Source organism: Chinchilla lanigera, unplaced genomic scaffold, assembly GCF_000276665.1.
Source record: "Chinchilla lanigera isolate Chin_1 unplaced genomic scaffold, ChiLan1.0 scaffold00016, whole genome shotgun sequence".
NCBI classification, from domain to species: domain Eukaryota; kingdom Metazoa; phylum Chordata; class Mammalia; order Rodentia; family Chinchillidae; genus Chinchilla; species Chinchilla lanigera.
Genome location: NW_004955417.1, coordinates 6,669,675 through 6,684,370, shown reverse-complemented (window position 1 = coordinate 6,684,370; position 14,696 = coordinate 6,669,675). Strand labels below are relative to the sequence as shown.

Genomic DNA, 14,696 nt, shown 5'->3' with positions numbered 1-14,696 from the left:
TGAAAAGTTTCTGCACATCTAAAGAAATCACCAGCAGAGTCAAAAGAAAACCCACAAACTTGGAAAAAATTTTAGCTGATTGTCCCTCAGACAAAGGGCTTCTATCTAGAACATATAAAGAATTAAAAAATTTCAGCCCCTCCAAATTCAAAGACCCAATCCAAAAATGGGCAGCTGAGATGAACACACATTTCTCAGACAAGGAGATACAAACGGCAAATAAATATATGAGAAAATGTTCAACATCATTAGTCATTCGAGAAATGCAAATTAAAACAACACTAAGATTCCACCTTACCCCAGTAAGAATGGCTAGCATTAAGAAATCAACCAATAACAAATGCTGGCAAGGCTGTGGAGAAATAGGAACCCTTCTCCACTGCTGGTGGGAATGCAGACTGGTGAAACCACTGTGGAAATCAGTTTGGAGATTCCTCCGAAAACTAGGTTTAGAGGTCCCATTCAACCCAGCTATCCCCCTGCTGGGTATTTTCCCAGAAGATCTAAAAACATCATATCACAGTGATATATGTGCACCTATGTTCATAGCAGCACAATTTGTAATTGCTAAAATGTGGAAGCAACCCAAATGTCCATCCACCGAGGATTGGATAAGAAAATTATGGTACTTTTATATAATGGAATATTACTCAGCTGTAAAGAAAGATAAACTCGAGGACTTTATATTTAAATGGTCACAACTAGAGACCATACTCATAAGTGAAATAAATCAAACATACATGTGCAAGCACCGCATTGTGTCAGTAGTGTAAAACTTGAAAGAGTTAATTTAAACTCGGAGGTATGATAGACACTGTGAAATGATAGGAAACCACCGAAGAGTAAAGGGCTTCTGGGATGTGGGAAAAGAGAAGGGAAAGAAGGAGAAATTTTGTATGTATGTATATACAGGATAGATAACATGGTTGTTCTTCTATCTGCTGTTTCTATGCTGAAAGAAACTGTCAGTGAGTCTTTGGTTGACCAGTATTGCATGTCTATATCTGTTTTCATGAGAAGCCACTTTGAAGATATCAATATGTAATACAACCACCATTGTTAATTCCCTACCACTTTGTTTGTAACTCTGTATTGTCTGTATTGTGCTTGTGATATGTTGTAAAATGTTGTATGTCTGTTAATGTTTCCCTCCTTTTATCCTTAAAATAAAAAAAAAAATAAATAAATAAACAACGTTAACTGAGTTCAAAAGTAACACACTGTACCTATATATATCATGCTTCACGCTGGCCCTTGTTTTTTGTCCAGGTTCATAGTTTTCAGGCGGCATATAGATGATCGTCCCTCCTTCTGGTGAAGATTTGCTACCACGTGATTGGGAGAGTGACATCATACGCCATTTGGATAAACCAAAATCTGCAATCTGTAAGAGAAGAGTAAATAGCTGAATTGAAGGATTTCTCTTCAAAAAATTCAGAAATTGACTGTCACTATGCATACACATTGAGGCATCTGACTAGAGGAAAGATGTGTATGTATGTATTTTTTTCTGTACTAGGTTTTCTTTTTTCTTTTAGTAACGGGATTGAATCCAGGACCTCTGCACTCAGATACATCTACAGCTCTTCTTATTTTTTGAGGCACAGTCTGGCTAAGTCACTAAGTTGCCTAGGCTGGGCATCAACTTACAACCCTTCTGCTTCAGTCTTCCAGAGTGCTGGGATCACAGGAATCCACCACCACGCCTGGCAAATTTCTGTATGTTCTGACAGCTTCTTACCAAATTAAATTCCTCAGCACTGTGCCCCGTAATGCTTGAACCAATACATACTAACCTGAGGTTTAACATAAAATTACAAAATTTTAAAGGGAAACTAACAATCTTGTCTTTACATTCTGCATAAGTATATATACCGAGTACTTTTTTAAGAAGTAAATATATACGAGGTCTGAAATTAAACATTCTTTATAGAAGGCATGTACTTTCCAAATCCCGATACCCCTAAAAGAATTACTATGTCTGTTCATATATTATATCACTGTCCCTGGGCTTTGTTTATAACTCAGGTTCATATGGTCTTATTCATAATGCCTTAAAAGCTACATCTTTAAATTTTCAAATAAGCAAAATCTCAGTAATAGTGAGTCATCACTGCATGATTTTGTTTGTTATTAAAAGCACAGTACCACTGGCAATAGCACAGCTCATATATTAATATAAGGCACATTTCTGTTCTTTTTTTTTTTTTTTGGTTTTTCTCCGGTACTGGGAGCCGAACTCACGACCTTGCGCTTGCCAGGCAGGCGCTTTGCCGCTGAGCTAAATCCCCAGCCCCCACATTTCTGTTCTTGACAGTGGGTACCTAAAGAACTATCAATAACAGACTGTACTTCTGATGTGTCCTTTACAGTTTTATTCAGTTGTGAATCTTGTATAGATGTTGTATGTTTTATAACTCAATACTTAAAACATTCCTTAATTAAAACAATGCAAAATGAAAGAATAGAAATAATACTTAGTGGGTAAGAGAGTATGAGATGACTTTAAAGACACAAATTACTGAGACTTTATAAAGCACAGTGAAGAAGTCAAGAGTAGAAAGAACTCCATCAGGTGCATTTGTGTTTTGATTATGTAACTCATATTTTTACTCATTTTATTAGCATTTAGATGAATTAGAGGTAAAATATTACAGCTCCCGCATCCAAAGAAGAAGGGCAGAACACATGAATCTTCCATACATTCACTATAATGAAACGGTAAGCCTAAGGGAAAAAAAGAAAAGGTCGAGAGAGAACAGGGTGCCAAACACACGAAAAGCCAAGCTTGGGAGACTCTGAAAAGCAGTAAGCTTTGATTAAGAACACAGATTCTGCAGCCAGATTATTTACATGTAATTCTAGGGCTGGGGATATAGTTCAGTGGCACAAGCGCCTGCCTGGCAAGGGCAAGGTCTTGAGTTGGATTCCCAGCACAAAAACAAAACAAAACAAAAGAAAACCAAAACCAATCATAAATGTAATTCTAATGCTACTGCGCAAGGAGCTTTGTGGCCTTGAGAAATTTAATTTTTCTGTGCCCTCCCTTACCCATCTGGAAACTTGAAATAATCTAATTTAAGAGTATGGTGAGAAAAATTATATGAATCATTCTATAAAAACACTCAGAACCATATCTGGCACACAATATGTGATCCATATATATTAGTTACTCTTGGTGTATAGTCAACAAATGTACACATGCCTCAAATTATACTGTATCCCATGTATATGTACAAATACTACTTGTCACTTAGAATTAGAAAAGAACTTTAAAGCAAAAATAAATGTTTAGTCTGATTTTTAAAAAGAAAAAAAATTGACTTTGCAAATCTACATACTAGTAGGAGACTGTCTTTAAACCCTGGTATAAAAAAAAATTATAAATGGTTGCAAAAGGGATACTCCATAAGTAACCAGAAAATGAAAGAAAAAGAATTCATGAAAAACAAATTATATCAGACCTATGCTAATTTCAGACCTCATATATATTTACTATACTATATGTTGTTCCATATATATTTACTAAAGGAAGAACCAATTTTGTTTCTCTTTTTGAGTTATTACTACACACACACACACACACACACACACACATATATGTATACACATACACACACAGAGGTATCCATATATATGGTTTATTATAAATACTATGATGTACTTTAACAATAACCCATTTGAATATTAAATTAGCAGGCTTATCTGGTATTTGCAGAAGTTCTGGAATTGATGCATCTGTTTATGCTATGTACAGAATGAAAGAAAATGCTTCTACATGACACATGTTGGGCATGTGGCAGTTTACAAAACTAATGAAATTTCTGTCTTCATGGAACTTATATTCTAATTGGGGAAGGGGGTCAGCACACCCGTTAAGGAAAAGATCACATCAGCTGGTGAAAATGCCGCGGAGACAGATCAAGGTACCAGGACGGAGAGGAACTCTGGTGGGTGGTAAGGAAGAGGCTGTTACGAGGGGGAGCAGCTCAAGCAGGAAGCCCAAGCATATCTGAGGACAGCCGTCACGCAAGGACTTTCACATGTATATGAATCAAACCGTCAGTTATTTCCTAAAAGTGCTGATGAGCAAAGCACTGACACTGACTTGGAGGTTCTTAGCGTCATGCTGAGTAGCTCTGATCTGAGCTTGGTACTGGCTCATCTTTAATCATAACTAGAAGGTATCAAAAACACTAGCTGATTAAATTTGAGGATGACATGCATCTTAGAAACTTAAAACCCTCAGACCACAGAAATAACATTTTAAAACATCCGAAGAGGTTAAAGGAATTATTCCAATGCAATAAAGTCTCCTGATTTAAAAAAGTATTCTACAAAGTAGGGGCTGGGAATTTAGCTCAGTGGCACAGTGCCTGTCTGGCAAGCACGAGGTCATGAGTTCGATTCCCGGTACTGGAAAAAAAACAAAAAAAAACCAAAAAAAAAAAAAAAAAAAAAAGGTCTATGGTAAGGAGAAGTGACTTCCATAGCAATACATGTAAAAAGGAATCTCGCAGAGATTTTACTGCCACTAAGCCCAATTTGAATACTGGGATATGACTACTCCTATAAGCTGATAAATTCTTAAAATACTATTGATTATTTAGGAACAAGGAAATGACATTTTTGCTCAATTATACAAGCATCAGAGCACATGAAGAGCATTTTGTTCATTTCTAATGATGACTATTTAAGAGATAAACCCATGTAATAAGGAAGTTGGTTGAAGAACCTAAGGATATTTAGCAGAGTGAAGGACAAAATGCAAGTGTACTCTGTTTTCCTTACAATAAGGCTGGCCCAGAAAACAAGTTCTAGCATGATTTTAGAGAACAGGGCTCATGTGCAGGGGATATCTCTTCTAAAATCACACTAGAACTTGTATTCCGGGTTGGTCTTACTTCCAGATGAACAGAGCATATGAGGGATAAAGGGATCATAGCTATCAGCAAATACTGGAAAAGCTGCTGAGCGAGAACTGAATTCACTCAGTTTACTACAAAGAAGTGAGTCAGGATCCATGAGTGAAAGCAACAGGGAAGGAATTTTGATTGATCATGTCAGACAATGTCATAATCACTGAAGTATGGATATTGACACCCCTGTTACAGAGAACTGCTTGAGAGACAGAGTTGCACTGAGGACTCAGAGGATTACCTGGCCATTAAGGTATTCTACTTGACGGTTCTATAGCTGAGGAAATAGATGAGCATGTCTCTCTGTCTCTCCCTCCCCTCTCTCTCCATTCTAGTAATACTGAGGCAGATGCTTGCTTCTTTTTCCTACTAGTTTATTTTAAAGAAAGGAAGTATCTTCAATAGTTATTTTACTCAGTTTTTCTTAAACTTTTGTGTTAATTTTTCTATTATTTCAACTTTTTACTACTTAATTCTTTGAACATTTTAAGATTTATAATAATCTGATTATGAATATTATTGAAAGAAGTACATATACAACAATATAAAAAGTAAAGTTAGTTACACTTCCTGTTAATTACTTAGCAAACTTTTTATTTGTTGTCATCAGTTAAATATAGGGTAGCTGAAGTCACTACCACTCTGGCACTTCAGCACCTCAGCTTTGCATTTCATACAAAATAAAATTCAGAATAGGTAACAGATTTCAATGAAACCTTCAGAAGATAATATAGAAGAAAATTATCAGTATCTAGAACTTGGTGAAGAGTACTTTGATACCACAATAAAAATATGATAAGGATGATAATACAAGAAAAAGGGGATAAACTGGACTTCATCCAACTTTTGCTTTGTGACAAGTTCTGTTGAAAAGATAAGATGACACATTGAAGACGGGGACAAAATATTTCAAAACTACGTATTTAATGACGGACTTATATCTAAAATATATACAGAACAGTAAGGCTGGGGATACAGCTCAGTGGTAAAATGCTTACTTTGCATTTATAGGCCTGGAGTTCCATTCCCAGCACCACACGTCAAACCAAACCAAGTCACCAACAAAAAACCAGTACAAAACCAAAAAGTGCAGTTAGAAAATGGGCATAAGACACGAAGCGGTATTTCCAAGAAAAGGTTATACAGGTGGCAAATGAGTAAAAGAAAAGGTGTTCAACACCATTAGCCATTAGGAAAATTCAAATTAAGACCATTATGAGATATCACTATATACCTATCAACAGTTTAATAACAAAACAATGACGACAACATGCTACTGAGGATGCAGAGAAGTTGGATCTCTCCTGCACTGTTCATGCAATGTGAAATGGTATAGCCACTCTGGAAAACAGTTGGTTATTTCTTAAAATACTAAACATACCCTTACCATATGACACAGCAGTTGCACTCTTAGGCATTCATCCCTGAGGATGTGCACTCGTCAGTCTCTACAAGACTGTTTATAGCAGCTTTATTATAGTCTCTTCAAACACGGTAAAAACCAAGAAGTTCCTGTTAGATGAATGGTTAAGGAGTGGTAGGTAGTACACCCATACCATGAAACACTGTTTATCAATAAAAACCACTATTGCCAAGTGACAATTTTGATGTATCTGAAGGGTATTATGTTCAGTGAACAAAGCCAATCTCAAAGTATCACATACTTTCTATTCATACAGAATTCTCAAAATGACAAAATTATAGAGACAGAACATAAATTAGTGACTATCAAGGTTAAAGGGTTAAAGGAAGTGGGAGTGAGGGAGTGGATATGATTATACAGTAGTCACAAGAGATATCTTTGTGACGATGGAACAGGGCCATACTCCATTGTTGTGCTGCATTATACTCCTAGATACATTTTTCTAATCCACACACATATATGATAACGTGACAAAGAACTACACATACACACTGTGCTGATTTCTGTCACATGCCTGGTCTTGAAACTGAACTACAATGATGTGCTGTGTAACACTGGGGAACCGGGTGAAAGGTACACGAGACCATTGTGTTATTTTTACAACTTCCTGTACATCTCTAACAATTTAATACAAGGTTAAAAAAAGGTACTGATAATGTCAGCTAAGAATCATAACGATTTTGTCTTTTGTAATTCTATCTCAGAAGTTTTAAACTAAATCCTAAATCACTGCAGCAGGAACAAGAGGCCTGAAGACAGGAATTAAGGCACCTAGAAAAGGGAAAGGTATTAGATTGACTAGGCAGAAAAACTATTACGCACAGGGATACGCATACACTTTCTTTTTTAAAAAAGTAATTACCTTAACGTGGAATTCATTATCCAACAAGATATTCTGAGTCTTCAAGTCATGATGGAGCAGAGGAGGATTCATATTGTGCAGGTAATTCACACCAAGTGCAATTTCATGCAGGATGCGAAATCTTAATGGCCAAGCAACATCAGGATACTCAGTTTTCTTCATACATGTGAAAACGAACAGAAAGAAAATTATTGTCAAAATTTTATTACATTTCATAGTTAAAAAGTTAAACATTCTACAAAGAAATGTAAACTTCGGTCTAAAGATATGCTCATTTTGCAACACAGCATTATTTTGCTATTAACACTCTTGTATCTTACTGTTTTCATATCTTAAAAAATTTAGTATTGATAATTTCCTTTAAATTTATGCTGTTCATGCAACTGCATGATGTTGGCTCTTCTTTGTTCAACTGACACAGCTTTCAATTGCTTTGTATATATCTATATGCAGACATTCACATGTTTTCTCACCTCCACTACCTGGTACTATGGCTTCATCAAGTAATTTGTGCACACTTCTATACACACACACACACACAAAATTATACACATCTTGTTTCAACCCATTCACTGAAAATTTATATTTTAATTTTGCTATTAGTGTAAGTCCATATTTACTATAATCTGCATCAGTTGAAATTATGGCATTACATTTATTTGAATAAGCATCACTATTTCATACTTTTAGTCATATCATTGATCTATCTATAGTTCCACCTGAAAAATTAAATTGAGGGTTTTCTTCTGGTAAAAGAGACAAAGATCATTTTTGATTCTAAACTTATACAATGGACACCTTTTGAACATATAATGTGTGTTTCTTGGTACTGAACCAATATCCATCTGAGCTTTCTAAAGTATTTTCTCAACATAAAAGTTAACTTTGTTTCACAGGACAACATGCACACTCAGGCAACTTTGGAAGATAGACATCAATCAGACATCAATCATCAGGCATTACGCTCCTGGATACATTTTTCTGCTATGAAAAAGCGTGCTATTGAAAGCTCAAAACTACCCTGAGAATTCTTTCTGCACATTGGTTTACTTATTGTTCAATGATCAATCTGGCAGGGAGTGGTTCAAAATATAGATGGTTTGCATGATTTCTATTTTTTTCCAATGACCTTTCTCTGTGAGGATGGGGGGTACCTCAAGGTAAATCCTATCTCAAATAATACAGTATAGGAAACCAAGAGAAATACCACATCAATGAAGAACGTTACTACTTTTGGTACATGCAGCCCCATCCCCTGGAATAACTGAATCTTTTAATCTATAAAAAGGCAATTCGTTCTGAAAGTAATAACAGTGTAAAGGAATAAGCAGGCCTCTCTACTGCAGGTGCTATATGTGGGCTTTTGATCACTGAGTCAGGGTAGATTTAATTTATGATCACTTTTATTTTTTTATTTTTTATTTTTTTGGTTTTTCTCCGGTACCGGGAACCGAACTCACGACCTTGCGCTTGTCAGGCAGGCGCTTTTGCCGCTGAGCTAAATCCCAGCCCTATGATCACTTTTAGAGTTAACACCCCTGGAGGAGCCTGCTTGCACATTTTCCAGTGAGTTCCAAATTTGGGTGCCAGAGAATCTATGGGGGTGTGGGAAGAAAACACAATTTCTACATATTTTTATTTCTCAAAAAAAGAAACCATGCTTTACTAATGTTCGTATCTTGATTCCTGTGCTTCAAATCCTGAGTAGAATGCTCTGTATTCTGAAACAAAGAGGAACTTACTCCATGAGTGACTGGCAGCACTCGCTTGTCCTCGGTCACTTACAGAGCATGTGACATAGAATTTAGGAGTGCCAGTAACTAGACTTTGTAGATTATGTTATGTAGTTTTATTTAAACCAATCCTCATAAAGTGGGCCAAATACTGCAAGATTTCTCAAGGGAAAAAACATGCAGATTGGAAATAATAATGCAAACTCGTGAAAACAATAATAATTGAATATATGTATTTAGAAAATGAGGACCCCCGAATTTGTTTATTGATGGGACTCACAATCAAAGCCAGAGTAACTGGGAACTTGAAAGGAAGGGTAAATGGTTCACACTGCTGTCTACGATTGGACAAGGTAATGTATCTGGCACTTGGAGATAATTAATCTGGCTTGTTAGTTCAGCACTTTATGAACTGATATCACTGACACTTAGTTTGAGCCCTAATAAACCATTACTATAAAATACGGCTCAGCAGTGGATTATACAGTGTGCAGAGTTTATCTTTTTATATCCCATTCCTGCCTATGTGTACATGTATATAGATATTGGGATTTAGTATAAATATCAAGGACAATAACCCATGCAAAAAAATCTAGGTCCCTTTGAGTCGAAGTCCTGACTATACAGGTTTTTTAGAAATACAAACAAAGCCACAAAGGCTGAAACTTTATCCCTACAACTGTTTTTCATTATTCTCACTTTGATTCATTTATGTACCCACAGAAAATCTGATTGAATGTGAAACCACAATACCACACAGTTTGAATAACCAAAATGATAATAACTGAAAATGTACAGTACTTACCCTATGTAGGAGTTCATTCAATGATCCATTTGGCATGTATTCAGTAACTATTCCCAAAAATTCAGGCTCAATGCAAATTCCCAAAATTGGAAGAATATAACTGAATCTGGCTTTGTGTAAAATTTCAGCCTCTCTTAAGACATCATCTCTTTCACTAAGAAAAAATACATAGTTATTTTAAGTATTTTAAAATATATAATTATCATTCCAATAGAATAACTAAGTCTGGATTTTTAAAATTAATTAGTTATGTGATCGTATGTAAAACTTTGCAACTGCTCTAGCCCTAGTTTTATCATACTTAAAAGACATAATCCTTACCCTATATATTGCACAGGCCTATTTGGAGACTAAAGTAACTCCTATAAACCACTGACAGGTAATAGTGATACACAGGTTATTACTGCACTTTTAGGAACGGGGGGGGGGGGACGGGACACACACAATGTTTGAGTAAGTTTATAAAGCCTCTCTCTGTTAGAACAATTGGTGCTTGAGCTGGGTGTGGTGGCACACGCCTGTAATCCCAGCACTCGGGAGGCTGAGGCAGGAGGATCATTGTGAGTTTGAGGCCAGCCTGGGCTACCAAGTGAGCTCAAGCCCAGCCTGAACTGCATAACAAGACCCTGTCTCAAAAACAAACAAACAAACAAACAAACCAGAACAACTGGTGCTTGAACTAACTAGTTAAGTTTACTTTGTATTAAAATATAAAGATTTAATTACATTGAATTTATGATAGAATGCCATGTAAAATTTTCTCCAAAAACCTGAATTTTAAAATATTTAATTAACTGTTGTAGCCTCAGCTGATTCGAAGATGGCTGCATCAAGGGCCCTAAGGCACATACCTAAACTCAGGAAGAGAACACTGAGAACAGGTAAGCCCTCACAACAGATCTTTGGTGTAACTCCGCATACCAGGTTCATTTGCTTATTCATAAATACAATAAATATTTACGTTTAGTAAGAATCAAGAATTTTGCTGAACATTATGGAAAATATGGTTAAAGTAAAAAGACAGTCTTTGCCTTCAAATTACCTAGAATTCTTTGGGAAAAAAAGGCAGAATGTGGCATGTGATAAATGCCACTGCTCATATACATGGGAAAAAAAAAGTCAGAGTGTTCAGAGAAAAGAGTATATTTTGGGCTAGGAATTCACTACAGTCTTCAGAGAAGCAGGATTTTGGCTGTAGCTTAAGGATGGACAGAATTTAAGCCTGGACGGAGCGGATCTAAGATAGGCAAGGCCTCCAAAACAGAGAACTTTGCTTTTCTTTTTTTCACATGTGTATCCCCAGGACTAAAGACAGTACTTACTGCATCCTGAAATAGATTCTAACAGATAAATGTTAAATGAATTCAAGGAAGTGAAAATGAAAGCCATGTTTGGGAAACTGAATTCTTTAACATAGGGCAGGACGTGTAGTAGAGTACCTAAAAGGAGTGAAAATAAGTAAGACAGGCTAGGAGGGCCAAATCTCATGAGTTCTAAAGCCAAGGGAGGGCAGTTAAATTGTGATCAAAGGTTTTGAGCAGAGGAACGACATCAGTGCACCAAAACTTTAGGATTTGAGGGCGCAGTGGGAGCTTGAAAGTCAGCTGTTAAATTTTAATATTGCTTAAGATGTGAGAGACTAGAACTCCTAAGGTAGCAGTGGAAATGGAAAGGTGGCTGAATACACTGTTCAGGCAGTGGTGACTGACATTACGGGGGATTAATAATGAAAATAAAGCGAAAGAAACTGAAGATGTCATCAGCTTTATCCCGGCTGAATGGGTGTTGGTAGTGACAGAGATAGCCATGTCTCTAGGAAAAGCCTGCTAGGCAAGGATGATGATTCGCTGACTCTCAAGCCACTCACACGCTGAATGAAGAGCTGTTGAAATAAAAATAGCAACAGACATTCCTGACCACACCACTGGGCCTGCTTTAAAAACAAAACAAAAGAAAACACAGCACAACAGAAAACAAAACAAAACAACCCAAACCCACTTACTCATTTCTTTTCTTTTTTTGGTTTTTTTTTTTCCCCCTGGTACCAGGAATCGAACTCATGACCTTCCGCTTGCCAGGCAGGCACTGTGCCGCTGAGCTAAATCCCCAGCCCCACTCATTTATTTTCTGAGTAGGTAACATACTTTATGTTTCAAAATTCAAGAGCTACAAGAAGACATAATATAAAAAGCTTTTCTCTCCTTTCCTTGTTCCTCAACCACTTAATACCCTGTGAGGAAACCAATTATATCAGTCTGTGAGCTCTGTTTAATGAAACTTACAACCCCTAAGCTCAGACAGTTTTGTATCTGCCTCTAGAGATGTGGACGGACAAGACAGCAGCAGCAGCACTTTCACATGAACCTGAGATTCCTGGAGGCTGAGAATCACTGGGGGCACGCTGCAGCAGTTGGAGGGGTAGGGGATATTTAATATACTCTGTTCTCCTTTCAAAAAGAGCAGGAGTCATTCTTTCTTCCATCATAATGCTGCTATGTGTCAGCCACTTTAAATGCACTGTTATCCTAAAAACCACCCTCTAAAGTTGGTTTCATTATCTCCACTTTAGATACTATATAAGGGCACTGGGGATTAGAAAGAGGAATAATTTTTTACTGACCATCCCCTCCCCCAAAATGACAGGGGTGTCTAAATTACAGTCACGTTGTTCTATTTTTTTTTGTTTGTTTGTTTGTTTTGTTTTGTTTGCGGGGCTGGGGATCAAACCCAGGGCCTTGTGCAGGCAAGGCAAGAGCTCTAGCACTGACCACATCCCCAGCCCACTCATGCTGTTCTAAAGCCTGTGCTCTTTCCACTCCACTGCTGGACTTGAGAAGTAGGAGAGTTTGTGAAGTTAGATTTCAGCAAGACTGAATGTGTGTGTGTTTGTGTGTGTGGGGATATAAAATGAAATATAAATCAAAAAGTAAAATATAGTTTCTGTAAGACATACTACTAAAATTACTCAACTCAAAATTTTAATTTAGTAAGTTATACTATCTACAGGGTATTGGGACAACCAACTGGATTCTTTACTCCCACGGGGTGGGAAGATGACGTGGAAGATCCACTTGTCTGACTGAAGCCAGGTTATGGAGAATGACTAATCAATAAAATAAATGTAACAGCACATGAACTTGTTTTCCGTCCAGGTAATCCCAAAGAACAATGAAAATATTCAAACCGTAGCCCAGAAGTATACATCGAGTATTTATTATTCACATGTCTGAGTGAGGAAATGGGCACCCTGAGAGACAGTTGCATAAGCTCAACTCTCGGCTCAGACTACATAAATACTGCTAATGCAGGTCTTAGGCAACAAGCGGGAGAGAAGAATGTGCTGCAGTAAAGTCGGCATTCCACTGGTTTTAGGACTTCTTTGAAGACAGAACGAGTTTCCCACCAGAGTTAGTAAAGAATCTTGTACTGTGAACGTTGTGAAGGAGCGCGGAAGGAAACTCCTTTTACCTCTTGGCCTTCAAATGGCACAAAGCTTGGGCCAAGTACAATCTTGAAGAGCAGTATCCACAATGGGAGGCCCATGTGGCTTTGGAATATGTAATGATCCAGCGGTGCTAGACGTCTACGTAATATTTTTACGCTCGTTTCAAAAATATATTCACCCTTTTTAACCAACTACCACCCTTTACAAAGGTGATCACATAGACACATGGCACTTGCCCACAGAACAGAAGGCCCGGAGTAAACACATACACATCTTGCGGACTATGGTACACAGAACTATCTCTAGAGGTGTCCCAAATCCTCTGTGGCATCCAGCGCATAATGAAAGGAAAGCCACAGGCAAACGAAAGTCCAACAACTGTGGCAGCGCTGATGCTGAGATTTATCTGGTCCCGGATACTAACAGTTTCTGGCCACTCACTTATCTCTCATGACGCAGTTTCACATTACATACCGGAGGAGGGGAAGGGAATACCGCAATCATGGATGTTATCTCACTAACAACGGAATACCGCGCCTTATTAAATCTCTGTTGGAAGGAAAACACACAAGACTCTGGTTGTAATGTTTTCCCAGAAACACAAATGAATGCTGGCCTTTTCCGAGAATAAAGACCCTGGGCTACAACTGTCCCACGGTATGAGAGATACTCAACAATTTTTGGTCATTTAAATGTCTTCCAATTCAATTCATTGTTAGCAAAATAACTCCCATTTCCTCTGGGAACAGTATTCCCAAATAGAGTGGGAAAAAGAAAGTACTAATGTAGAATTTGATTAAACTTCCAGGACTACATATAATAAACCATGAACAAAACAAAAACAGCAAGACTCAAAACCGAAATATTCAAAACAGCGGTGTCTAATAAAAATACGGCTTGAAGTGCATATACAACTTAAAATTTTCTAGGGACCACATTCAAAGTAAAAAAAAAAAACCATGAAATAAAAGTTTAACACTTTACATTTAACTCAAGGTATAAAAATACCATTCCGGCATACAAACAACATAAAATATTGAGTTTTTTCAGAAGGAAATATTTAAAATCCACTGTGGACTGTACACTTAGCAATGCAGACAGCCACGTTTCGAGGGCTCAACGGCTCCGGTGGCTAAAAGGCACCTACTGGACAGGGCAGACCCAGGGTCCCGCCGCAAGACAAAAAGTAAAAACCGAGCAGTCGAGCCCACCCCAGGACACAAGCACGCACGCGCTTCGGCGAGCGGGAGAAGGGACCCGCGCGGGCGCCAGCGCGCGGACGACGCGGCGAGGGGGCGGGCCCCCTCCTGCGGGCGCCCTACCTGTCGAGCAGCGGGGTGTGCAGGTGCAGGTGCTTCACCGCCACCTGGACGCGCCAGTCCGCGTGGCGCGCGGCCGACACCGTGCCCGAGGCGCCGCGGCTCAGGTAGCGCAGGTCGGCGAGCTTGTGGGACGGCACGGCGGGCAGCGCGCTGCAGATGGGCTCCCCGTTCATGGCGGCGGCGCGGT

The 14,696-nt window shown here is 38.1% G+C and overlaps 1 protein-coding gene across 1 annotated transcript in view; it reads right to left on the bottom strand.

Moving 5' to 3' along the window:
• The window catches only part of Ripk2 (receptor-interacting serine-threonine kinase 2), a gene marked incomplete at its 5' end in the record, with an annotated part of 28,468 nt that extends 13,772 nt beyond the window's left edge, over positions 1 to 14,696 (bottom strand). Inside the window, 4 exon segments of the mRNA XM_013512753.1 lie at positions 1,227 to 1,384; positions 7,205 to 7,360; positions 9,743 to 9,896; positions 14,510 to 14,696. Of these exon segments, the coding sequence (XP_013368207.1) occupies positions 1,227 to 1,384; positions 7,205 to 7,360; positions 9,743 to 9,896; positions 14,510 to 14,682 (641 nt within the window).